Genomic DNA, 26,123 nt, shown 5'->3' with positions numbered 1-26,123 from the left:
ATATATATAACCTGAAGTAAGGACTGTTGTGTTATAGAACTGTCTTGTCTCCTCACAGCGAAGGACATCAGTTAGTTAATATATATATAACCTGAAGTAAGGACTGTTGTGTTATAGAACTGTCTTGTCTCCTCACAGCGAAGGACATCAGTTAGTTAATATATATATAACCTGAAGTAAGGACTGTTGTGTTAACAGAACTGTCTTGTCTCCTCACAGCGAAGGACATCAGTTAGTTAATATATATATAACCTGAAGTAAGGACTGTTGTGTTATAGAACTGTCTTGTCTCCTCACAGCGAAGGACATCAGTTAGTTAATATATATATAACCTGAAGTAAGGACTGTTGTGTTATAGAACTGTCTTGTCTCCTCACAGCGAAGGACATCAGTTAGTTAATATATATAAAACCTGAAGTAAGGACTGTTGTGTTATAGAACTGTCTTGTCTCCTCAGACAGCGAAGGACATCAGTTAGTTAATATATATATAACCTGAAGTAAGGACTGTTGTGTTATAGAACTGTCTTGTCTCCTCACAGCGAAGGACATCAGGTAGTTAATATATATATAACCTGAAGTAAGGACTGTTGTGTTATAGAACTGTCTTGTCTCCTCACAGCGAAGGACATCAGTTAGTTAATATATATATAACCTGAAGTAAGGACTGTTGTGTTATAGAACTGTCTTGTCTCCTCACAGCGAAGGACATCAGTTAGTTAATATATATAAAACCTGAAGTAAGGACTGTTGTGTTATAGAACTGTCTTGTCTCTTCAGACAGCAAAGGACATCAGGTAGTTAATATATATATAACCTGAAGTAAGGACTGTTGTGTTATAGAACTGTCTTGTCTCCTCACAGCGAAGGACATCAGTTAGTTAATATATATATAACCTGAAGTAAGGACTGTTGTGTTATAGAACTGTCTTGTCTCCTCACAGCGAAGGACATCAGTTAGTTAATATATATATAACCTGAAGTAAGGACTGTTGTGTTAATAGAACTGTCTTGTCTCTTCAGACAGCGAAGGGCAGCAGTGTAGAGAAACTCCTACTGAAACTCAACACCTGGTACCTGGAGAAAGAAGGTGAGACAACCGGATCTATCCCGTCTACTTCCTCCTCTTATTGCCCAGTCCCCCAAAACAACCACGGGAGATGACATGGCTCTTTGTCCCCCCCCCCCTTCAAAAGATGACATGGTTCTTTGCCCCCCTTCAAAAGATGACATGGTTCTTTGTCCCCCCCCTTCAAAAGATGACATGGTTCTTTGTCCCCCCCTCAAAAGATGACATGGCTCTTTGTCCCCCCCTCAAAAGATGACATGGCTCTTTGTCCCCCCTCAAAAGATGACATGGCTCTTTGTCCCCCCTCAAAAGATGACATGGCTCTTTGTCCCCCCCCTTCAAAAGATGACATGGCTCTTTGTATCCCCCCACCTCAAAAATGACATGGCTCTTTGTCCCCCCCCCCCCCCTCAAAAGATTACATGGCTCTTTGTCCCCCTTCAAAAGATGACATGGCTCTTTGTCACCCCCTTCAAAAGATGACATGGCTCTTTGTCGTCCTCCCCCCCTTCAAAAGATGACATTGCTCTTCGTCGTCCCCCCTTCAAAAGATGACATTGCTCTTTGTTGTCGTCCCCCTCAAAAGATGACATGGCTCTTTGTCCGCCCCCCCTCAAAAGATGACATGGCTCTTTGTCCGCCCCCCCCCTCAAAAGATGACATGACTCTTTGTCCCCCCTCAAAAGATGACATGGCTCTTTGTCCCCCCTCAAAAGATGACATGGCTCTTTGTCCCCCCCTCAAAAGATGATATGGCTCTTTGTCCGACCCCCCTCAAAAGATGACATGGCTCTTTGTCCCCACCCCCTCAAAAGATGACATGGCTCTTTGCCGCCCCCCTTCAAAAGATGACATGGCTCTTTGCCCCCCCCCTTCAAAAGATGACATGGCTCCTTGTCTGCCCCCCCTTCAAAAGATGACATGGCTCCTTGTCTTCCCCCTCCTTCAAAAGATGACATGGCTCCTTGTCTTCCCCCTCCTTCAAAAGATGACATGGCTCTTTGTCCCCCCTTCAAAAGATGACATGGCTCTTTGTCTCCCCCTTCAAAAGATGACATGGCTCTTTGTCACCCCCCTTCAAAAGATGACATGGCTCTTTGTCTCTCCCCCCTCAAACTCAAAAGATTACATGGCTCTTTGTCTCTCCCCCCCCTCAAACTCAAAAGATTACATGGCTCTTTGTCTCCCCCCCTCAAAAGATGACATGGCTCTTTGTCGTCGTCCCCTTCAAAAGATGACATGGCTCTTTGTCCCCCTTCAAAAGATGACATGGCTCTTTGTCCCCCTCAAACTCAAAAGATTACATGGCTCTTTGTCGTCGTCCCCCAAAAGATGACATGGCTCTTTGTCCCACCCCACTTCAAAAGATGACATGGCTCTTTGTCCCCCCCCTTCAAAAGATGACATGGCTCTTTGCCCCCCCCCCTTCAAAAGATGACATGGCTCCTTGTCTGCCCCCCCTTCAAAAGATGACATGGCTCCTTGTCTTCCCCCTCCTTCAAAAGATGACATGGCTCTTTGTCTCCCCCCCCTCAAAAGATGACATGGCTCTTTGTCTCCCCCCCCTCAAAAGATGACATGGCTCTTTGTCTCCCCCCTCAAAAGATGACATGGCTCTTTGTCTCCCCCCCTCAAAAGATGACATGGCTCTTTGTCTCCCCCCTTCAAAAGATGACATGGCTCTTTGTCTCCCCCCCCCCCCTCAAACTCAAAAGATGACATGGCTCTTTGTCTCTCCCCCCTCAAACTCAAAAGATGACATGGCTCTTTGTCTCCCCCCTTCAAAAGATGACATGGCTCTTTGTCTCCCCCTTCAAAAGATGACATGGCTCTTTGTCTCCCCCCTTCAAAAGATGACATGGCTCTTTGTCTCCCCCCCCTCAAACTCAAAAGATGACATGGCTCTTTGTCTCTCCCCCCCTCAAACTCAAAAGATGACATGGCTCTTTGTCTCCCCCCTCAAAAGATGACATGGCTCTTTGTCCCCCCCTTCAAAAGATGACATGGCTCTTTGTCTCTCCCCCCCTCAAACTCAAAAGATGACATGGCTCTTTGTCTCTCCCCCCCTCAAACTCAAAAGATGACATGGCTCTTTGTCGTCGTCCCCTTCAAAAGATGACATGGCTCTTTGTCCCCCTCCCCCTTCAAAAGATGACATGGCTCTTTGTCCCCCCTTCAAAAGATGACATGGCTCTTTGTCCCCCTCAAACTCAAAAGATGACATGGCTCTTTGTCGTCGTCCCCCCAAAAGATGACATGGCTCTTTGTCCCACCCCACTTCAAAAGATGACATGGCTCTTTGTCCCCCCCTTCAAAAGATGACATGGCTCTTTGTCCCCCCCCTCAAAAGATGACATGGCTCTTTGTCCCCCCCCTCAAAAGATGACATGGCTCTTTGTCCCCCCTTCAAAAGATGACATGGCTCTTTGTATCCCCCACCTCAAAAATGACATGGTTCTTTGTCCCCCCCCTCAAAAGATGACATGGCTCTTTGTCCCCCCCCTCAAAAGATGACATGGCTCTTTGTCCCCCCCCTCAAAAGATGACATGGCTCTTTGTCCCCACCCCCTCAAAAGATGACATGGCTCTTTGCCGCCCCCCTTCAAAAGATGACATGGCTCCTTGTCTGCCCCTCCCCTTCAAAAGATGACATGGCTCCTTGTCTTCCCCCTCCTTCAAAAGATGACATGGCTCTTTGTCCCCCTCAAAAGATGACATGGCTCTTTGTCTTCCCCCCCTCAAAAGATGACATGGCTCTTTGTCCCCCCTCAAAAGATGACATGGCTCTTTGTCCCCCCTTCAAAAGATGACATGGCTCTTTGTCTCCCCCCCCCCCTCAAACTCAAAAGATTACATGGCTCTTTGTCTCCCCCTCAAAAGATGACATGGCTCTTTGTCGTCCCCCCTTCAAAAGATGACATGGCTCTTTGTCTCCCCCCTCAAAAGATGACATGGCTCTTTGTCTCTCCCCCCCTCAAACTCAAAAGATTACATGGCTCTTTGTCGCCCCCCCTCAAAATATGACATGGCTCTTTGTCCCCCCCTCAAAAGATGACATGGCTCTTTGTCCCCCCCCTTCCAAAGATGACATGGCTCTTTGTCCCCGCCCCTCCTCAAAAGATGACATGGCTCTTTGTCCCCCCTTCAAAAGATGACATGTCTCTTTGTCCCCCCCCTCAAAAGATGACATGGCTCTTTGTCCCCCCCCCAGAGCCAGTGTACAGGTCGTCGTGCGCCCTGACGGTCCACGCTATCAGCCACTACAGCCCTGATGTCCTGAAGGGGCATGCGGTGGAAGCATTACCGCTAGCCTTCCTGGGAATGCACCAGGCGCCGGGACCAGACGAGGAGAAGGGGGAGAGCCACGACGCCACGCTGTGGAACGAAGTCTGGCAGGAACACGTACCAGGTCAGAGAGAGAGAGAGAGAGAGAGAGAGAGGAGAGAAACACACCTGGTCAGAGAGAGAGAGGAGAGAAACACACCTGGTCAGAGAGAGAGGAGAAAAACAAAACACCTGGTCAGAGAGAGAGGAGAGAAACACACCTGGTCAGAGAGAAACACACACCTGGTCAGAGAGGAGAGGAGAGGAGAGAAACACCTCTGGTCAGAGAGAGAGAGAGAGAGGAGAGAGAAACACACCTCTGGTCAGAGAGAGAGAGGAGAGAAACACACACACACCTGGTCAGAGAAACACTCACAGGGGAGAGTCACTATGGACTAAGGCTCTGTAGAGCGAGTGTCTGGTCAAAGGCACTGCATTGCTGTGTTAGCTGTGCCATTAGAGATTCAGTGGGACGGTAGCTCTGGTATCTGTGGGACGGTAGCTCTGGTATCTGTGGGACGGTAGCTCTGGTATCTGTGGGACGGTAGCTCTGGTATCTGTGGGACGGTAGCTCTGGTATCTGTGGGACGGTAGCTCTGGTATCTATGGGACGGTAGCTCTGGTATCTGTGGGACGGTAGCTCTGGTATCTGTGGGACGGTAGCTCTGGTATCTGTGGGACGGTAGCTCTGGTATCTGTGGGACGGTAGCTCTGGTATCTGTGGGACGGTAGCTCTGGTATCTGTGGGACGGTAGCCAGTGAAAGTGCAGGGCGCCAAATTCAAAACAACAGAAATCTCATCATTAAAATTCCTCATAAACATGTATTATACACCATTTTAAAGGTAAACTTCTCGTTAATCCAGCCGCAGTGTCCGATTTCAAAAAGGCTCTAAGGCGAAAGCAGACCATGTGGTTATGTTAGGACTGCGCCTAGCCACAAGAAACCATACAGGCATTTTCCAGCCAAGGAGAGGACTCGCAACAGTCAGAAATAGCGATTTTAAATGAATCACTAACCTTCGACCTTCATCTGGTGGCACTCATAGGGCTCCATGTTACACAATAAATGTTTTGTTTTGTTCGATTATGTCCCAAAAAAACTCAGTTTTGTTGGTGCGTTTAGTTCAGAAATCCAAAAGGCACAAATGCTCGCTCTCAACAGACAGACGAAAAGTCAAAAAAGTACAATAAAAGTTAGTAGAAACATGTCAAACGATGTTTAAAATCAATCCTTGGGTTGTTTTTGTCATAAATTATCAATAATATTTAAACCGGACAAAAGCTTCATCAATAGAAAAGGAGAAACCAGAAAGGCGCTCTCCCGGTCACACGCAGGACTCATGTCTGGAAGTGGCCACTGTCCTCTCATTGAAAGTGCTGTATCTCCCTCGTTTTTCAGAGTAAAAGCCTGAAACAATGCCTAAAAGACTGGCCACATGTAGAGGAAGCCATAGAGATCGTGAACTGGGTCCTAGGTCTTTGTATGGTGGATAGGCTTTCAATGGAAAAACAGCCTTTCAAAATAATAGTCCTTCCTGGATGGATTTTCCTCGGGTTTTCACCTGCCATATCAGTTCTGTTATACTCACAGACATTATTTTAACAGTTTTGGAAACGTTGGGGTGTTTTCTATCCAACTCTACCAATGATATGCATATCCTAGCTTCTGGGCCTGAGTAGCAGGCAGTTTAATTTGGGCACGCTTTTCATCCAAAATTCCGAATGCTGCCCCCTACCCTAGAGAAGTTAAAGTGACTGTGCATATATGATGAACAGAGAGTAGCAGTAGTGTAAAAAGAGGGGTTGGCGGGTGGTGGGACACAATGCAGATAGTCCGGTTAGCCGATGTGCGGGAGCACTGGTTGGTCGGCCCAATTGAGGTAGTATGTACATGAATGTATAGTTAAAGTGACAATGCATATATGATAAACAGAGAATAACAGCAGCGTAAAAGAGGGGACACAATGCAGATAGTCCAGGTAACCATTGGTTACCTGTTCAGGAGTCTTATGGCTTGGGGGTAAAAGCTGTTGAGAAGCCTTTTTGTCCTCGACTTGGCACTCCGGTACCGCTTGCCATGCGGTAGTAGAGAGAACAGTCTGACTGGGGTGGCTGGGGTCTTTGACCATTTTTAGGGCCTTCCTCTGACGACCACCTGGATTCCCACGAAGAAAGAGGTTTAAAAATAAATAAATAGAAAAGACGAAACACTTTGACCTTTCAACCCCTGACCTCTCGTCGTGTCTTCCAGGAAGCTTTGGGGGCATCCGCCTCTACATGACGGAGCTGATCGACATTACCCAGAAGGCCTTGCAGTCCCAGTCGTGGAAGATGAAGGCCCAGGGCGCGGCTGCCATGGCGTCCATCGCTAAGCAACAGACGGGTTCTCTGGTCGCCCCTCACCTGGGTATGGTGTTGTCCGCTCTACTGCAGGGACTGGTTGGACGCACCTGGACTGGAAAGGTGTGTGTGTGTGTGTGAGATAAAGTGGTCGGTAGAAGGGGGGGGGGGGGGTAATTATAAGAGATGAGGTTGTAATTAACTTGACCAACTTGTGTTTAGTACAGCTGTCTTCTCACACCAGTTTGTTTGCGTCTAGTGTCTAGTACAGATGTCTTCTCACACCAGTTTGTTTGTGTCTAGTGTTTAGTACAGATGTCTTCTCACACCAGTTTGTTTGTGTCTAGTGTTTAGTACAGATGTCTTCTCACACCAGTTGTTTGTGTCTAGTGTTTAGTACAGATGTCTTCTCACACCAGTTGTTTGTGTCTAGTGTTTAGTACAGATGTCTTCTCACACCAGTTTGTTTGTGTCTAGTGTTTAGTACAGATGTCTTCTCACACCAGTTGTTTGTTTGTCCGCAGGAGGAGCTGTTGAACGCCATCGGCTCTGTTGTGTCTAAGTGCAGGTATGGTTTCTCCTCTCCTTCTGACACTAGGAGCAGTCTGTCTCTTGTCCCTGTGATGAGGATGTTGGTGATAATGGGGATGTTGGTGATAATGGGGATGTTGGTGATAATGGGGATGTTGGTGATAATGGGGATGTTGGTGATAATGAGGAGGATGATGTTGGTAATGAGGGATGTTGGTGATAATGAGGGGGAGAATGTTGGTGATAATGAGGGGGATGATGTTGTTGAGAATGAGGGGGATGATGTTGGTGAGAATGAGGGGGATGATGTTGGTGAGAATGAGGGGGATGATGTTGGTGATAATGAGGAGGAGAATGTTGTTGAGAATGAGGGGGATGATGTTGTTGAGAATGAGGGGGATGATGTTGTTGAGAATGAGGGGGATGATGTTGGTGAGAATGAGGGGGATGATGTTGGTGATAATGAGGGGGAGGATGGTGATAATGAGGAGGAGGATGGTGTTGGTGTTAATGAGGGGGATGATGTTGGTGATAATGAGGGGGATGATGTTGTTGAGAATGAGGGGGATGATGTTGGTGTTAATGAGGGGGATGATGGTGGTGATAATGAGGATGATGTTGGTGATGATAATGATGATGTTGTGTGTTAGTGGTGAACTCCAGAAGTCCTCCCCGGGCCAGCCCAGTGTACCAGAGGTGATAGATCTGGTGTTGAAGGAGTGTCGTAAAGACAACCTGGTCTACAAGATGGCTGCCCTGGGCTGTGCTGCTGACGTCCTGCAGGCCACAGAGGAAGACCGCTTCAGTGACATGGCAGACATACTCATACCACTCATTAAGAAGGTGAGCGAGAGACGGACGGACAGAGTTTCTGTATTTCTCCTTTATGACATCAGCGTTCTATCGATTGGTCCAAAATGTGTGATGTCGAATCCTCTGTTACAGAACTCTGCTGCAACTTCGAGGTTGAGACATGACAGTGATGACGATCGGGATGAGAAGGAGAAGGAGCTGCAGACTGAAGCTCTACTCTGTGCCTTCCAGACGCTGGGCAAGACCTGGCCCAACAACACACAAACCCAGGGTAAGGTTCTGACTGGCCCAACGACGGCACAAACCCAGGGTGAGGTTCTGACTGGCCCAAACCCAGGGTAAGGTTCTGACTGGCCCAACGACGGCACAAACCCAGGGTGAGGTTCTGACTGGCCCAACGACGGCACAAACCCAGGGTAAGGTTCTGACTGGCCCAACGACGGCACAAACCCAGGGTAAGGTTCTGACTGGCCCAACGACGGCACAAACCCAGGGCGAGGTTCTGACTGGCCCAACGACGGCACAAACCCAGGGCGAGGTTCTGACTGGCCCAACGACGGCACAAACCCAGGGCGAGGTTCTGACTGGCCCAACGACGGCACAAACCCAGGGTGAGGTTCTGACTGGCCCAACGACGGCACAAACCCAGGGTGAGGTTCTGACTGGCCCAACGACGGCACAAACCCAGGGTAAGGTTCTGACTGGCCCAACGACGGCACAAACCCAGGGCAAGGTTCTGACTGGCCCAACGACGGCACAAACCCAGGGCAAGGTTCTGACTGGCCCAACGACGGCACAAACCCAGGGTAAGGTTCTGACTGGCCCAACGACGGCACAAACCCAGGGTAAGGTTCTGACTGGCCCAAACCCAGGGTAAGGTTCTGACTGGCCCAAACCCAGGGTAAGGTTCTGACTGGCCCAAACCCAGGGTAAGGTTCTGACTGGCCCAAACCCAGGGTAAGGTTCTGACTGGCCCAAACCCAGGGTAAGGTTCTGACTGGCCCAAACCCAGGGAAAGGTTCTGACTGGCCCAAACCCAGGGAAAGGTTCTGACTGGCCCAAACCCAGGGAAAGGTTCTGACTGGCCCAAACCCAGGGTAAGGTTCTGACTGGCCCAAACCCAGGGTAAGGTTCTGACTGGCCCAATGACCGCACAAACCCAGGGTAAGGTTCTGACTGGCCCAAACCCAGGGTAAGGTTCTGACTGGCCCAACGACGGCACAAACCCAGGGTAAGGTTCTGACTGGCCCAACGACGGCACAAACCCAGGGTGAGGTTTGTAAATGTTTTGGTCTAATGTCAATAGAAGCCAAAACAATAAGGTGATTATATGAGAAGTGATTGTATTGCAGTACTGTGTGTTTAATGCTGTGTGTCTCCCATGTTCCCAGAGCGTTTCCAGTTGGACCTGTGCTGTCTAATGTGTGAGAGGTTGAAACTCAGTACATGGAGGGTCCAGGTGGGGGTGCTACAGTCTATGAAGACATACTTCCAGAGGTAAGGACACAAACACAGTCTATGAAGGTTGTGGAGGGTCTCTCTACGGGAGGGTGTCTCTACGGGAGGGTCTCTCTACAGGAACAGGGTTGGAGTTTAAACCTACAGGAGGGGTTCTCTACAGGAGGGTCTCTCTCCAGGAACAGGGTTGGAGTTTAAACCTACAGGAGGGGTTCTCTACAGGAGGGTCTCTCTACAGGAACAGGGTTGGAGAGCCCTGTTCTACGCCAATCTAGATCTGAAAGACTTAAAACATGTCTAGCCTATCGGAGGGCGAGGTGGAGCTGCTTCCTCTAGCCTATCGGAGGTGGAGCTGCTTCCTCTAGCCTATCGGAGGTGGAGCTGCTTCCTCTAGCCTATCGGAGGTGGAGCTGCTTCCTCTAGCCTATCGGAGGTGGAGCTGCTTCCTCTAGCCTATCGGAGGTGGAGCTGCTTCCTCTAGCCTATCGGAGGTGGAGCTGCTTCCTCTAGCCTATCGGAGGTGGAGCTGCTTCCTCTAGCCTATCGGAGGTGGAGCTGCTTCCTCTAGCCTATCGGAGGTGGAGCTGCTTCCTCTAGCCTATCGGAGGTGGAGCTGCTTCCTCTAGCCTATCGGAGGTGGAGCTGCTTCCTCTAGCCTATCGGAGGTGGAGCTGCTTCCTCTAGCCTATCGGAGGTGGAGCTGCTTCCTCTAGCCTATCGGAGGTGGAGCTGCTTCCTCTAGCCTATCGGGGGTGGAGCTGCTTCCTCTAGCCTATCGGGGGTGGAGCTGCTTCCTCCTAGCCTATCGGGGGTGGAGCTGCTTCCTCTAGCCTATCGGGGTGGAGCTGCTTCCTCTAGCCTATCGGGGGTGGAGCTGCTTCCTCTAGCCTATCGGGGGTGGAGCTGCTTCCTCTAGCCTATCGGGGTGGAGCTGCTTCCTCTAGCCTATCGGGGTGGAGCTGCTTCCTCTAGCCTATCGGGGGTGGAGCTGCTTCCTCTAGCCTATCGGGGGTGGAGCTGCTTCCTCTAGCCTATCGGGGTGGAGCTGCTTCCTCTAGCCTATCGGGGTGGAGCTGCTTCCTCTAGCCTATCGGGGTGGAGCTGCTTCCTCTAGCCTATCGGGGGTGGAGCTGCTTCCTCTAGCCTATCGGGGTGGAGCTGCTTCCTCCTAGCCTATCGGGGGTGGAGCTGCTTCCTCTAGCCTATCGGGGTGGAGCTGCTTCCTCTAGCCTATCGGGGGTGGAGCTGCTTCCTCTAGCCTATCGGGGTGGAGCTGCTTCCTCTAGCCTATCGGGGGTGGAGCTGCTTCCTCTAGCCTATCGGGGTGGAGCTGCTTCCTCTAGCCTATCGGGGGTGGAGCTGCTTCCTCTAGCCTATCGGGGGTGGAGCTGCTTCCTCTAGCCTATCGGGGGTGGAGCTGCTTCCTCTAGCCTATCGGGGTGGAGCTGCTTCCTCTAGCCTATCGGGGGTGGAGCTGCTTCCTCTAGCCTATCGGGGTGGAGCTGCTTCCTCCTAGCCTATCGGGGGTGGAGCTGCTTCCTCTAGCCTATCGGGGGTGGAGCTGCTTCCTCTAGCCTATCGGGGTGGAGCTGCTTCCTCTAGCCTATCGGGGTGGAGCTGCTTCCTCTAGCCTATCGGGGGTGGAGCTGCTTCCTCTAGCCTATCGGGGTGGAGCTGCTTCCTCTAGCCTATCGGGGGTGGAGCTGCTTCCTCTAGCCTATCGGGGTGGAGCTGCTTCCTCTAGCCTATCGGGGGTGGAGCTGCTTCCTCTAGCCTATCGGGGTGGAGCTGCTTCCTCTAGCCTATCGGGGGTGGAGCTGCTTCCTCTAGCCTATCGGGGGTGGAGCTGCTTCCTCTAGCCTATCGGGGGTGGAGCTGCTTCCTCTAGCCTATCGGGGGTGGAGCTGCTTCCTCTAGCCTATCGGGGGTGGAGCTGCTTCCTCTAGCCTATCGGGGGTGGAGCTGCTTCCTCTAGCCTATCGGGGTGGAGCTGCTTCCTCTAGCCTATCGGGGGTGGAGCTGCTTCCTCTAGCCTATCGGGGGTGGAGCTGCTTCCTCTAGCCTATCTTCGGGGGTGGAGCTGCTTCCTCTAGCCTATCGGGGGTGGAGCTGCTTCCTCTAGCCTATCGGGGGTGGAGCTGCTTCCTCTAGCCTATCGGGGTGGAGCTGCTTCCTCTAGCCTATCGGGGTGGAGCTGCTTCCTCCTAGCCTATCGGGGTGGAGCTGCTTCCTCTAGCCTATCGGGGTGGAGCTGCTTCCTCTAGCCTATCGGGGGTGGAGCTGCTTCCTCTAGCCTATCGGGGGTGGAGCTGCTTCCTCTAGCCTATCGGGGGTGGAGCTGCTTCCTCTAGCCTATCGGGGTGGAGCTGCTTCCTCCTAGCCTATCGGGGGTGGAGCTGCTTCCTCTAGCCTATCGGGGGTGGAGCTGCTTCCTCTAGCCTATCGGGGGTGGAGCTGCTTCCTCTAGCCTATCGGGGTGGAGCTGCTTCCTCTAGCCTATCGGGGTGGAGCTGCTTCCTCTAGCCTATCGGGGTGGAGCTGCTTCCTCCTAGCCTATCGGGGGTGGAGCTGCTTCCTCTAGCCTATCGGGGTGGAGCTGCTTCCTCCTAGCCTATCGGGGTGGAGCTGCTTCCTCTAGCCTATCGGGGTGGAGCTGCTTCCTCTAGCCTATCGGGGTGGAGCTGCTTCCTCTAGCCTATCGGGGGTGGAGCTGCTTCCTCTAGCCTATCGGGGGTGGAGCTGCTTCCTCTAGCCTATCGGGGGTGGAGCTGCTTCCTCTAGCCTATCGGGGGTGGAGCTGCTTCCTCCTAGCCTATCGGGGGTGGAGCTGCTTCCTCTAGCCTATCGGGGTGGAGCTGCTTCCTCTAGCCTATCGGGGGTGGAGCTGCTTCCTCTAGCCTATCGGGGGTGGAGCTGCTTCCTCTAGCAGGTGGAGCTGCTTCCTCTAGCAGGTGGAGCTGCTTCCTCTAGCAGGTGGAGCTGCTTCCTCTAGCAGGTGGAGCTGCTTCCTCTAGCAGGTGGAGCTGCTTCCTCTAGCAGGTGGAGCTGCTTCCTCTAGCAGGTGGAGCTGCTTCCTCTAGCAGGTGGAGCTGCTTCCTCTAGCAGGTGGAGCTGCTTCCTCTAGCAGGTGGAGCTGCTTCCTCTAGCAGGTGGAGCTGCTTCCTCTAGCAGGTGGAGCTGCTTCCTCTAGCAGGTGGAGCTGCTTCCTCTAGCAGGTGGAGCTGCTTCCTCTAGCAGGTGGAGCTGCTTCCTCTAGCAGGTGGAGCTGCTTCCTCTAGCAGGTGGAGCTGCTTCCTCTAGCAGGTGGAGCTGCTTCCTCTAGCAGGTGGAGCTGCTTCCTCTAGCAGGTGGAGCTGCTTCCTCTAGCAGGTGGAGCTGCTTCCTCTAGCAGGTGGAGCTGCTTCCTCTAGCTGGTGGAGCTGCTTCCTCTAGCAGGTGGAGCTGCTTCCTCTAGCCTATCGGAGGGCGAGGTGGAGCTGCTGCCATGCCTATCCTCTCCTGTCCTTTCTGACTCCCATCTGATTTGATAAAGATTTTATCCTGTTGTTCCTTCCTGTGTAGGTTGCTACTGTTGGAGAAAGAGAAAGACAACCAGAACTTCACAGCCTTGTCCCTTATTCTCACAGAGACATGCAGCGCTCTCACACACCCACTAGGTAAGACCTGAACACTGCTCACACACCCCCACTAGGGAAGACCTGTACACTGCTCTCTCACACCCCACTAGGGAAGACCTGTACACTGCTCTCACACACCCACTAGGGAAGACCTGAACACTGCTCACACACCCCCCACTAGGGAAGACCTGTACACTGCTAACACACCCCCCACTAGGGAAGACCTGTACACTGCTAACACACCCCCCACTAGGGAAGACCTGTACACTGCTCTCACACCCACTAGGGAAGACCTCCACACTGCTCTCACACCCACTAGGGAAGACCTCCACACTGCTCTCTCACACCCACTAGGGAAGACCTCCAAACTGCTCTCACACACCCACTAGGGAAGACCTCCACACTGCTCTCACACACCCACTAGGGAAGACCTCCACACTGCTCTCTCACACCCACTAGGGAAGACCTCCACACTGCTCTCACACACCCACTAGGGAAGACCTCCACACTGCTCTCTCACACCCACTAGGGAAGACCTCCACACTGCTCTCTCACACCCACTAGGGAAGACCTCCACACTGCTCTCACACACCCACTAGGGAAGACCTCCACACTGCTCTCTCACACCCACTAGGGAAGACCTCCACACTGCTCTCTCACACCCACTAGGGAAGACCTCCACACTGCTCTCTCACACCCACTAGGGAAGACCTCCACACTGCTCACACACCCCCACTAGGGAAGACCTGTACACTGCTCACACACCCACTAGGGAAGACCTGAACACTGCTCTCACACACCCACTAGGGAAGACCTAAACACTGCTCTCACACACCCACTAGGGAAGACCTGAACACTGCTCTCACACCCCACTAGGGAAGCATTTGAGTAAATCATGATTGTTAATCCGGGTGTGGGGAAACTGTGATCCTAGATGTTTCTTATCAGAGAGATTCACAATGTTTTTTTTTTATTTAAAATGTTTCCTCCTGTAGAGAACAAGAGTTACTCCTCTGTGAGGACCGAAGCGTTGTCTGTTGTGGAACTACTGGTGAAGAGGACAGGAGGTGAGTCTAAGTTCAGTCTGTTTCCGGGGCGATATGACTAGTCCCACTTCTCTCAACTCTTCTAAAAGGGGGGGGGGGGTCTTTAACCCAGGAAGTGAAAGCACCAGTGTGACCTTCCATGCCTAGAATATAGGACTGTGTTTGAGTTGAATTTTGAAGCACACGATGTCTAGGAGGTTATTTTACTCAAACCTGAGCCAACATTTGAGAACAAAATATATTCATGAGCACTGCGTCATCTTCTGTTTTGAAAACTATTCATCTCCTAAACTCTGAAGGGGATTCATTTTCTCCCCCCCGTCTCCCTGAGGGGGGACACTGATCGAGTCTCCCTGAGGGGGGACAGAGTGTGTATCCACTCCTGGACCCTGAGGGGGGACAGATTGTGTGTCTCCCCGAGGGGGAAAGTGTGTCCCCTCCTAGAGCCTGAAGGGGACATTGTGTGTCCCCTCCTGGACCCTGAAGGAGACATTGTGTGTGTGTGTGTGTGTCGTTCCAGAGAGCGGTCAGTGGGAGTGTGTCTCCGGAAAGAGTCGCGAACAGCTGCAGCGTTCACTGTCCACCCTGCAGACAGACAGCAGACCTGACCTACGAGACAAGGCCCAGGAACTACGGAGGACCATCCAGAGTCAACCCTGAACACACACCCCCCTAGTCAACCCTGAACACACACACCTACCTAGTCAACCCTGAACACACACACACACCCCCCTAGTCAACCCTGAACACACCCCCCTAGTCAACCCTGAACACACACACCCCCTAGTCAACCCTGAACACACACACCCCCTAGTCAACCCTGAACACACACACCCCCTAGTCAACCCTGAACACACACACCCCCTAGTCAACCCTGAACACACACACCCCCTAGTCAACCCTGAACACACACCCCCCCTAGTCAACCCTGAACACACACCCCCCCTAGTCAACCCTGAACACACACACCCCCTAGTCAACCCTGAACACACACAACCCCCTAGTCAACCCTGAACACACACACCCCCCCCTAGTCAACCCTGAACACACACCCCCTAGTCAACCCTGAACACACACACACACACACCTACCTAGTCAACCCTGAACACACACACCCCCCTAGTCAACCCTGAACACACACACCCCTAGTCAACCCTGAACACACACACCCCCTAGTCAACCCTGAACACACACACCCCCCCTAGTCAACCCTGAACACACCCCCAGATCTCTGTGGACAGGCGTGATGATTATTATGTGTGTTGTGTCAATGGGTGGACGGCTGGCTGGGTCATTTATAAATGTTAAACGCCATATCAACTCACTATGTAAACAAACAGCACCCTATTCCCTATATAGTGCCCTACTGTTGACCAGATCCCATAGGATTCTATGCTCTGAAGTGGTGCACTTTTGCAGTCCAGGGATCAACTCGATTCAGCCGCGGGACAACCATTCTCTTGTTTTGTTGAGCACACGGATCACAATGATTATAATTGACTCAAAACATCCATTTTAAAATCTTGTTTGGATTTGTAAAGGATCACAGGCATCTCTGGGAGACTTTGGAATAGATTTCCCAAACTAAAATCAGTTAGATGTTTTTTTTTGTTAGTCTTAACGTACTTTCTTTTTTTTTAAAACAAGTCCTGGTCAGTTTGGGAATCTGGTGCCGTTAGGTTCTGTGAAACGGCTCCCTTCTTTCTCTCCGACAGCAGCCAGTACGGTACACCCCTACTGATGAACTACAATGGTACGTCCCACATGGTGCCCTGATCCTCTAAACACTACGAGTGGGGAATAAGGGTTGCCATTTGGGACGATACTGCAACTTTATTTAACACTTTGGTTGTCAACTCCCTGGTCCTGGAGAGCTACTGGGTGTTGAGGCTGTTGTTCCAGCCAATCAGCTCATTCCACAGAGGGCTGAGTGTCTTCCCTTCTCCCTCGTACTTGATTTGATGAATTTAAAGGTCACTAATTAGTAAGGAACTCCCCTCACCTGGTTGTCCAGGTCTTTAGTAAGGAACTCCCCTCACCTGGTTGTCTAGGTCTTTAGTAAGGAACTCCCCTCACCTGGTTGTCTAGGTCTTTAGTAAGGAACTCCCCTCACCTGGTTGTCCAGGTCTTTAGTAAGGAACTCCCCTCACCTGGCTGTCCTGGTCTTTAGTAAGGAACTCACCTGGCTGTCCTCGTCTTTAGTAAGGAACTCACCTGGTTGTCCTGGTCTTTAGTAAGGAACTCCCCTCAATTGGTTGTCCAGGTCTTTAGTAAGGAACTCACCTGGTTGTCCAGGTCTTTAGTAAGGAACTCCCCTCACCTGGTTGTCCTGGTCTTTAGTAAGGAACTCCCCTCGCCTGGTTGTCCAGGTCTTTAGTAAGGAACTCTCCTCACCTGGTTGTCCAGGTCTTTAGGAAGGAACTCTCCTCACCTGGTTGTCCAGGTCTTTAGGAAGGAACTCTCCTCACCTGGTTGTCCAGGTCTTTAGTAAGGAACTCTCCTCACCTGGTTGTCCAGGTCTTTAATTGAAAGGGGAAAACCCTGTGGACACGGAATGAGATGAACACCCCTGATCTTCAAGGTGAGCAGGCTTTTGTTCCAGCCCAACACTTATCACGGTTTGGACTGAAATAGGTGCCGGATCTCCACAATACTGTTGATAATCTCAGAGACCAGTGCTCAGTTCTGGTGAACTCCTGCACTGGTCTTGATGATAGGTAATGTGAACTAGTGCTGGGTTGGACCAAAAGCCTGCACCTACATCTGGAGCTCTTCAGAACTAGAGTTGGTGACCAGTGATGTTTCTCTGTCTGAACTAGGTAGTTACTTCTTTCCCCCCAGTTTGCATGTGTAAAAAAAAATATATTTTCAGCCATGTTGATTAAAAACCCAACAGCGGGGGTCGGGTTTGGTGTGAGAGGGAGGCATGTAATTCTTGTGAATTTGTCTCCAAAATAAATAAATAAACTACCCTTGAGCTTTGAAGACGTCATTATTTGGGTTTTAAACTACGCCAGACTGTGTTTGTGAAAGGGGTCTTTAATTTTAAGCAACAAGACATTAAAATACATGGTGTAGAACAGTATATTTCAGACAAACATCTGTATACAAGGGCAGAAGACTTGCTACATGCAGGTTTCATGTTAAGCCAGACGGCTAGTGGAACGGACATTTAAATAATCGTAGAAAGGCTTTTAGTGAAGACCCTAACGTATAAAAGGTCAAACGAGACATCAGTGAGCCTCTAGCTGGCGATTCTTTTTTGTGCCTGCGGCCGATGAGACGGGCCTTTTCGCGGCCCCTTGTTCTGGTCTGGTTGGGCCTGGGTGGTACGGGACACGGCAGACACCCCGTCTACAAACTTGGTCTTGAACAGAACGTTGGCGTTGGTGAACATGCCGTCCTTCAGAGAGACCACCACAAACTACAGAGAGGAGAAAACAGCTTTAGAGAGACTGGAAAAACAGATTTATGAAATGGGTTCTGTTAACAAGTTTTATTTTACCACAACGGACTATCTTGCAACCTTTACGGTTACTAGTCCGACGCTCTAACCTCTGGGCTACCCTGCCCCCTCTACACTCTAACCACTAGGCTACCCTGCCCCCCAGTGTGTGTAGGACTGGTGTTGCCTGGGAGTGTGTCCTACCTCCTCTACACTCTAACCACTAGGCTACCCTGCCCCCCCAGTGTGTCCTACCTCCTCTAACCACTAGGCTACCCTACCTCCTCTACACTCTAACCACTAGGCTACCCTACCTCCTCTACACTCTAACCACTAGGCTACCCTGCCTCCTCTACACTCTAACCACTAGGCTACCCTACCTCCTCTACACTCTAACCACTAGGCTACCCTGCCGCCCCAGTGTGTGTAGGACTGGTGTGTTACCTGGGAGTGTGTGAAATGTGTCCTCAACATCTGTCCTATGTTCTGTGTGTGTGAGAGGTCCAGGGCAGCATCCACTTCGTCCAAGATGTAGATGGGAGCAGGTTTAAACAGGAGCATGGCCAGGATCAGAGACAAGGCTACCAGAGACCTGGAACACAGGTTTAAAAACAGCAACATGGCCAGGATCAGAGACAAGGCTACCAGAGACCTGGAACACAGGTTTAAACAGCAGCATGGCCAGGATCAGAGACAAGGCTACCAGAGACCTGGAACACAGGTTTAAACAGGAGCATGGCCAGGATCAGAGACAAGGCTACCAGAGACCTGGAACACAGGTTTAAACAGCAACATGGCCAGGATCAGAGACAAGGCTACCAGAGACCTGGAACACAGGTTTAAAAACAGCAACATGGCCAGGATCAGAGACAAGGCTACCAGAGACCTGGAACACAGGTTTAAAAACAGCAACATGGCCAGGATCAGAGACAAGGCTACCAGAGACCTGGAACACAGGTTTAAACAGGAGCATGGCCAGGATCAGAGACAAGGCTACCAGAGACCTGGAACACAGGTTTAAACAGCAACATGGCCAGGAACAGAGACAAGGCTACCAGAGACCTGGAACACAGGTTTAAACAGCAACATGGCCAGGATCAGAGACAAGGCTACCAGAGACCTGGAACAGAGGTTTAAAAACAGCAACATGGCCAGGATCAGAGACCAGGCTACCAGAGACCTGGAACACAGGTTTAAACAGCAACATGGCCAGGATCAGAGACAAGGCTACCAGAGACCTGGAACACAGGTTTAAACAGCAACAAGGCTACCAGAGACCTGGAACACAGTTGCAGTGCATTCAGACCCTTGACCTATTCCACATTTTGTTACGTTACAGCCTGACCCTAAAATGGATTATATTGTGTGTTTTTACCTCAACACAATAACCCAAAACGACAAAGCAAAAACCTGTGTGAAAATGTATTTAAAAAATAAAATATCACATTCTCATAAGTCATCAGACCCTTTGAAGCACCTTTGGCAGCGATGACAGCCTCCAGTCTTGGGCATGACGCTAGAAGCTCGGCACACCTGTATTTGGGGAGTTTCTCCCATTCTTCTCTGCAGATCCTCTCAAGCTCTGTTAGGTTGGATGGGGAGCGTTGCTGCACAGCTATTTTCAGGTCTCTCCAGAGATGTTCAAGTCCGGGCTCTGACTGGGCCACTCATGGACATTCAGAGACTTGTGTTGAAGCCACTCCTGCGTTGTCTTGGCTGTGTGTTTACAGTTGTTGTCCTGTTGGAAGGTGAACCTTCACCCCAGTCTGAGGTCCGAGTGCTCTGTAGCAGGTTTACATCAAGGATCTCTGTACTTTTCTCTATTCTACACCGTACACTAGTCTCCCAGTCCCTGAAAAACATCCCCACAGCATGATGCTGCCACCACCATGCTTCACCGTAGGGATGGAGCCATGTTTCCTCCAGACGTGACGCTTGGCCTTCAGGCCAAATAGTTCAATCTTGGTTTCACCAGAGAATCTTGTTTCTCATGGTCTGAGAGTCTTCATGTGCCTTTTACTGAGGAGTGGTTTCCGTCTGGCCACTCTACCATAAAGGCCTGATTGGTGGAGTGCTGCAGAGATGGTTGTCCTTCTGGAAGGTTCTCCCATCTCCACAGAGGAGCTCTAGAGCTCTGTCTGAGTCTCCATCAGGTTCTTGGTCACCTCCCTGACCGAGGCCCTTCTCCCCCGATTGGTCAGTTTGGCCGTGCAGCCAGGAAGAGTCTTGGTGGTTCCAAACTTCTTCCATTTCAAAATGGAGTCCACTGTGTTTTTAAATAATCTTTTAGATTTGTTTTTTCTTTTTATGAAGTGAAACGGCCGTGTCTATCCATCTTTGAAACAATTCCGTCTTTGCAAACTGTATCGTTCACAAATTACTGTCTTTACCATTCCCCAGATCTGTGCCTCGACACAATCCTGTCTCGGGTCTCTACGGATAATTCCTTCAACCTCATGGCTTGGCTTTTGCTCTGACATGCACCGTCAACTGTGGGACCTTAATATAGACAAGTGTGTGCCTTTCCAATCAAGTTGTAGAAACATCTCAAGGGGTCAATGGAAACGGGATGCACCTCAGCTCCATTTCAAGTCTCACAGCAAAGAGTCTGAATACTGATGTCAATAGGATAATTCAGATTTTTTTTCTGTATTTAAAAAAAAAAAAAAAAAAAAACTTCGCTTTGTCACATTATGTAATGTGTGTAGATGGATGAGAATGTTAGTTTTTTTTTAAATCAATTTTAGAATAAAACTATAACGTGGGAGTTCGGCCAAAGAGGACCATTCTGTTCACCGGAGTCCACTTCAATAGAATCAGAGCTAGTGTTACTGATCGCTAGCCAATCAAAAGAGCCGTCTTAATCCATCATCTGACCTTTGACACTTTCTGGCTGCGTGCACACAGGCAGTACAATTCTGATATTATTCACACCGATTGGTGTTTTGTCCAAATCATATCAGATTCTCCCCCCCAGAGCTGATCTGGGTAAACGACCATTGTGTTTGCAGAGGTTAGTAAACTGGAAATTAGTAGCACAAGTCTAACACACACACTGTATGTATCAATAACCAATCAGTTAATGATTAAATTGATCTCCCCGTACCTCTGTCCTCCGCTGAGTTCAGTGAGGTTCTCCTTCCACGTGTTTCCCAGAGCCACCTTGAACTCCAGGCCCTCTAAGGCCCCGCAGCCCTCCGGAGGGGCCAGGCGGGCGTCAGCCCCCGGCAGCAGGGTGGAGAAGATACTGCCAAAGTCCTTATTCACCTGGAGACACACATTTGTAGAGAGGAGACAGGAGAACGAGAGGAGACAGGAGAACGAGAGGAGACAGAACGAGAGGAGACAGGAGAGTTTGAGTCACTTTGCCAGAGACCTGAAGACTTCGCTCCTGTTTATTTCTAGAAACTATGTCTAGACTTTGTCTCAGAGGACGAACACAGTCTGGTGATGATATAATGTCTGTCTCAGAGGACAAACAGTCTGGTGATGATATAATGTCTGTCTCAGAGGACGAACACAGTCTGGTGATGATATAATGTCTGTCTCAGAGGACTAACACAGTCTGGTGATATAATGTCTTTGTCTCAGAGGACTAACACAGTCTGGTGATGATATAATGTCTGTCTCAGAGGACTAACACAGTCTGGTGATGATATAATGTCTGTCTCAGAGGACTAACACAGTCTGGTGATGATATAATGTCTTTGTCTCAGAGGACTAACACAGTCTGGTGATGATATAATGTCTGTCTCAGAGGACGAACACAGTCTGGTGATGATATAATGTCTGTCTCAGAGGACGAACACAGTCTGGTGATGATATAATGTCTGTCTCAGAGGACTAACACAGTCTGGTGATGATATAATGTCTTTGTCTCAGAGGACTAACACAGTCTGGTGATGATATAATGTCTTTGTCTCAGAGGACTAACACAGTCTGGTGATATAATGTCTTTGTCTCAGAGGACTAACACAGTCTGGTGATGATATAATGTCTGTCTCAGAGGACTAACACAGTCTGGTGATGATATAATGTCTGTCTCAGAGGACTAACACAGTCTGGTGATGATATAATGTCTGTCTCAGAGGACTAACACAGTCTGGTGATGATATAATGTCTGTCTCAGAGGACTAACACAGTCTGGTGATGATATAATGTCTGTCTCAGAGGACTAACACAGTCTGGTGATGATATAATGTCTTTGTCTCAGAGGACTAACACAGTCTGGTGATGATATAATGTCTGTCTCAGAGGACTAACACAGTCTGGTGATGATATAATGTCTGTCTCAGAGGACTAACACAGTCTGGTGATGATATAATGTCTGTCTCAGAGGACTAACACAGTCTGGTGATGATATAATGTCTGTCTCAGAGGACTAACACAGTCTGGTGATGATATAATGTCTGTCTCAGCGGACTAACACAGTCTGGTGATGATATAATGTCTGTCTCAGAGGACGAACACAGTCTGGTGATGATATAATGTCTGTCTCAGAGGACGAACACAGTCTGGTGATGATATAATGTCTCAGAGGACTAACACAGTCTGGTGATGATATAATGTCTCTGTCTCAGAGGACTAACACAGTCTGGTGATGATATAATGTCTGTCTCAGAGGACTAACACAGTCTGGTGATGATATAATGTCTCAGAGGACTAACACAGTCTGGTGATGATATCTTTGTCTCAGAGGACTAACACAGTCTGGTGATGATATACTGTCTGTCTCAGAGGACTAACACAGTCTGGTGATGATATAATGTCTGTCTCAGAGGACTAACACAGTCTGGTGATGATATAATGTCTGTCTCAGAGGACTAACACAGTCTGGTGATGATATAATGTCTGTCTCAGAGGACTAACACAGTCTGGTGATGATATAATGTCTTTGTCTCAGAGGACTAACACAGTCTGGTGATGATATACTGTTTGTCTCAGAGGACTAACACAGTCTGGTGATGATATAATGTCTGTCTCAGAGGACTAACAGTCTGGTGTCTTTTTACCACAACTTGTTTTCACATCAAAATGGTCCTGTATCATTAAGACATTTATCAAACATCAGAGACAGACAGACCTTCTGCCAGGCAGACAGACACAGACAGACCTACCAGGCAGACAGACCTTCTGCCAGGCAGACAGACAGACCTTCTGCCAGGCAGACAGACAGACCTTCTGCCAGGCAGACAGACACAGACAGACAGACCTTCTGCCAGGCAGACAGACCTTCTGCCAGACAGACAGACACACAGACCTTCTGCCAGGCAGACAGACACAGACAGACAGACCTTCTGCCAGGCAGACAGACACAGACAGACAGACCTTCTGCCAGGCAGACAGACACAGACAGACAGACCTTGTGCCAGGCAGACAGACCTTCTGCCAGGCAGACAGACAGACCTTCTGCCAGGCAGACAGACAGACCTTCTGCCAGGCAGACAGACAGACCTTCTGCCAGGCAGACAGACACAGACAGACAGACCTTCTGCCAGGCAGACAGACCGACAGACAGACCTACCAGGCAGACAGACCGACAGACAGACCTTCTGCCAGGCAGACAGACATAGACAGACCTTCTGCCAGACAGACCTTCTGCCAGACAGACACAGACAGACCTTCTGCCAGGCGATGTTGAGGGCCTCTTTCTTCTTCTGGTCCAGCTCCTCGATGGTCTGGAGGATCTTAGACTTGTCATTCTCTACGATCCTCTTCTTCTTCATCAGGTCATTATACTGATGGAAGTTAGGGCAAAAACAGGGTCAAGGGTCACGTTCTCAACTCTCCTCCAATCATATCAAAGGGTGCTCCCATTACCTATTGACATCTGCCAGAACCTCGAAAAAGGGCCCAAGAGGGGAAGGAGGAAGTCAAATAGATTTGATACAAGGTCCAAAGGAAACACACACACCTCCCCAAACTCACCCTCTCCTCAGCCTGACTCAACATGTGAAACACACACCTCCCCAAACTCACCCTCTCCTCGGCCTGACTCAACATGTGAAACACACCCCTCCCCAAACTCACCCTCTCCTCAGCCTGACTCAACATGTGAAACACACACCTCCCCAAACTCACCCTCTCCTCACCCTCTCCTCAACATGTGAAACACACACCTCCCCAAACTCACCCTCTCCTCAACATGTGAAACACACACCTCCCCAAACTCACCCTCTCCTCACCCTCTCCTCAACATGTGAAACACACACCTCCCCAAACTCACCCTCTCCTCAGCCTGACTCAACATGTGAAACACACACCTCCCCAAACTCACCCTCTCCTCACCCTCTCCTCAACATGTGAAACACACACCTCCCCAAACTCACCCTCTCCTCAGCCTGACTCAACATGTGAAACACACACCTCCCCAAACTCACCCTCTCCTCACCCTCTCCTCAACATGTGAAACACACCCCTCCCCAAACTCACCCTCTCCTCACCCTCTCCTCAACATGTGAAACACACACCTCCCCAAACTCACCCTCTCCTCAGCCTGACTCAACATGTGAAACACACCCCTCCCCAAACTCACCCTCTCCTCACCCTCTCCTCAACATGTGAAACACACCCCTCCCCAAACTCACCCTCTCCTCGGCCTGACTCAACATGTGAAACACACCCCTCCCCAAACTCACCCTCTCCTCAGCCTGACTCAACATGTGAAACACACACCTCCCCAAACTCACCCTCTCCTCGGCCTGACTCAACATGTGAAACACACACACCTCCCCAAACTCACCCTCTCCTCGGCCTGACTCAACATGTGAAACACACACCTCCCCAAACTCACCCTCTCCTCAGCCTGACTCAACATGTGAAACACACACCTCCCCAAACTCACCCTCTCCTCAGCCTGACTCAACATGTGAAACACACCCCTCCCCAAACTCACCCTCCCCTCAACATGTGAAACACACCCCTCCCCAAACTCACCCTCTCCTCAACATGTGAAACACACCCCTCCCCAAACTCACCCTCTCCTCGGCCTGACTCAACATGTTCATGGCTCTCTTGTTGACAGATCTCTCCAGTCGTGTCTTGGCCTCCTCCAGCTTCCTCAGCCTCTGGCCCGCCTCTTTAGGGTTGTTGACCTTGAAGTCGTATCCTGAGTTGGGCTGGCCGAACAGGCCTCTCTCCTGACTGATCCACTCGTGTTCCTCTAACATACGAGACACCTGGAGAGAGGGATGGATAGGGAGAGGGATGGATAGGGAGAGGGATGGATAGAGGACAGGGAGAGAGAGGGATGGATAGAGGACAGGGAGAGAGATGGATAGAGAGAGGGATGGATAGAGGACAGGGAGAGAGAGGGATGGAGAGGGATGGATAGAGGACAGGGAGAGAGAAGAATAGAGAGGGATGGATAGAGGACAGGGAGAGAGAGGGATGGATAGAGGACAGGGAGAGAGATGGATAGAGAGGGATGGATAGAGGACAGGGAGAGGGATGGATAGAGAGAGGGATGGATAGAGGACAGGGAGAGAGATGGATGGATAGAGGACAGGGAGAGATGGATGGATAGAGGACAGGGAGAGAGAGGGATGGATAGATAGAGAGCAGAGATGAGAGGGGTGGAGAGAGCAAATAAATGTTAGTCTGGCTCGCGGAACACGACTCTCACGTTCTTCTAACAGAAGGAACATTAGTGCTGTGATTTAGTGATCTCTCTCTTCTGAAGAGACAAACAGATCCATCTGCAAACAGACAGAATATGAACATAAAGAGATGAGACGACAGATCAAATGGAGATTAGAAAGCAGAGTTGATCAGTAACTGACTGTCTCTACGGTGTTTGTTGTTGTTGATCAGTTACTGACTGTCTCTACGGTGTTTGTTGTTGTTGTTGATCAGTTACTGACTGTCTCTACGGTGTTTGTTGTTGTTGATCAGTAACTGACTGTCTCTACGGTGTTTGTTGTTGTTGATCAGTAACTGACTGTCTCTACGGTGTTTGTTGTTGTTGATCAGTAACTGACTGTCTCTACGGTGTTTGTTGTTGTTGATCAGTAACTTACGGTGTTTGTTGTTGTTGATCAGTAACTGACTGTCTTTACGGTGTTTGTTGTTGTTGATCAGTAACTTACGGTGTTTGTTGTTGTTGATCAGTAACTGACTGTCTCTACGGTGTTTGTTGTTGTTGATCAGTAACTGACTGTCTCTACGGTGTTTGTTGTTGTTGATCAATAACTGACTGTCTCTACGGTGTTTGTTGTTGTTGATCAGTAACTGACTGTCTCTACGGTGTTTGTTGTTGTTGATCATTAACTGACTGTCTCTACGGTGTTTGTTGTTGTTGATCAGTAACTGACTGTCTCTACGGTGTTTGTTGTTGTTGATCATTAACTGACTGTCTCTACGGTGTTTGTTGTTGTTGATCATTAACTGACTGTCTCTACGGTGTTTGTTGTTGTTGATCAGTAACTGACTGTCTCTACGGTGTTTGTTGTTGTTCAGTAACTGACTGTCTCTACGGTGT

At 49.9% G+C, this 26,123-nt stretch overlaps 2 protein-coding genes across 2 annotated transcripts in view; one reads left to right on the top strand and one right to left on the bottom strand.

Moving 5' to 3' along the window:
• LOC135531809 (proteasome adapter and scaffold protein ECM29-like) overlaps positions 1 to 17,171 on the top strand; it is a gene marked incomplete at its 5' end in the record, with an annotated part of 61,378 nt that extends 44,207 nt beyond the window's left edge. The window contains 10 exon segments of the mRNA XM_064959599.1: positions 1,023 to 1,089; positions 4,280 to 4,477; positions 6,646 to 6,857; positions 7,259 to 7,302; positions 7,916 to 8,108; positions 8,211 to 8,349; positions 9,470 to 9,575; positions 13,098 to 13,192; positions 14,149 to 14,220; positions 14,720 to 17,171. Coding sequence (XP_064815671.1) covers positions 1,023 to 1,089; positions 4,280 to 4,477; positions 6,646 to 6,857; positions 7,259 to 7,302; positions 7,916 to 8,108; positions 8,211 to 8,349; positions 9,470 to 9,575; positions 13,098 to 13,192; positions 14,149 to 14,220; positions 14,720 to 14,859 — 1,266 coding nt within the window.
• The window catches only part of LOC135531810 (structural maintenance of chromosomes protein 2-like), a gene marked incomplete at its 5' end in the record, with an annotated part of 63,257 nt that continues 53,817 nt past the window's right edge, over positions 16,684 to 26,123 (bottom strand). Inside the window, 7 exon segments of the mRNA XM_064959600.1 lie at positions 16,684 to 16,740; positions 17,488 to 17,497; positions 17,499 to 17,623; positions 18,089 to 18,236; positions 20,751 to 20,911; positions 23,266 to 23,382; positions 24,622 to 24,822. Coding sequence (XP_064815672.1) covers positions 16,684 to 16,740; positions 17,488 to 17,497; positions 17,499 to 17,623; positions 18,089 to 18,236; positions 20,751 to 20,911; positions 23,266 to 23,382; positions 24,622 to 24,822 — 819 coding nt within the window.

This window comes from Oncorhynchus masou, unplaced genomic scaffold (genome assembly GCF_036934945.1).
Source record: "Oncorhynchus masou masou isolate Uvic2021 unplaced genomic scaffold, UVic_Omas_1.1 unplaced_scaffold_1655, whole genome shotgun sequence".
Taxonomy (NCBI): Eukaryota; Metazoa; Chordata; class Actinopteri; order Salmoniformes; family Salmonidae; genus Oncorhynchus; species Oncorhynchus masou.
The sequence above is the reverse complement of the archived record's forward strand: the minus strand, read 5'-3'. Positions and strand labels throughout refer to the sequence as shown.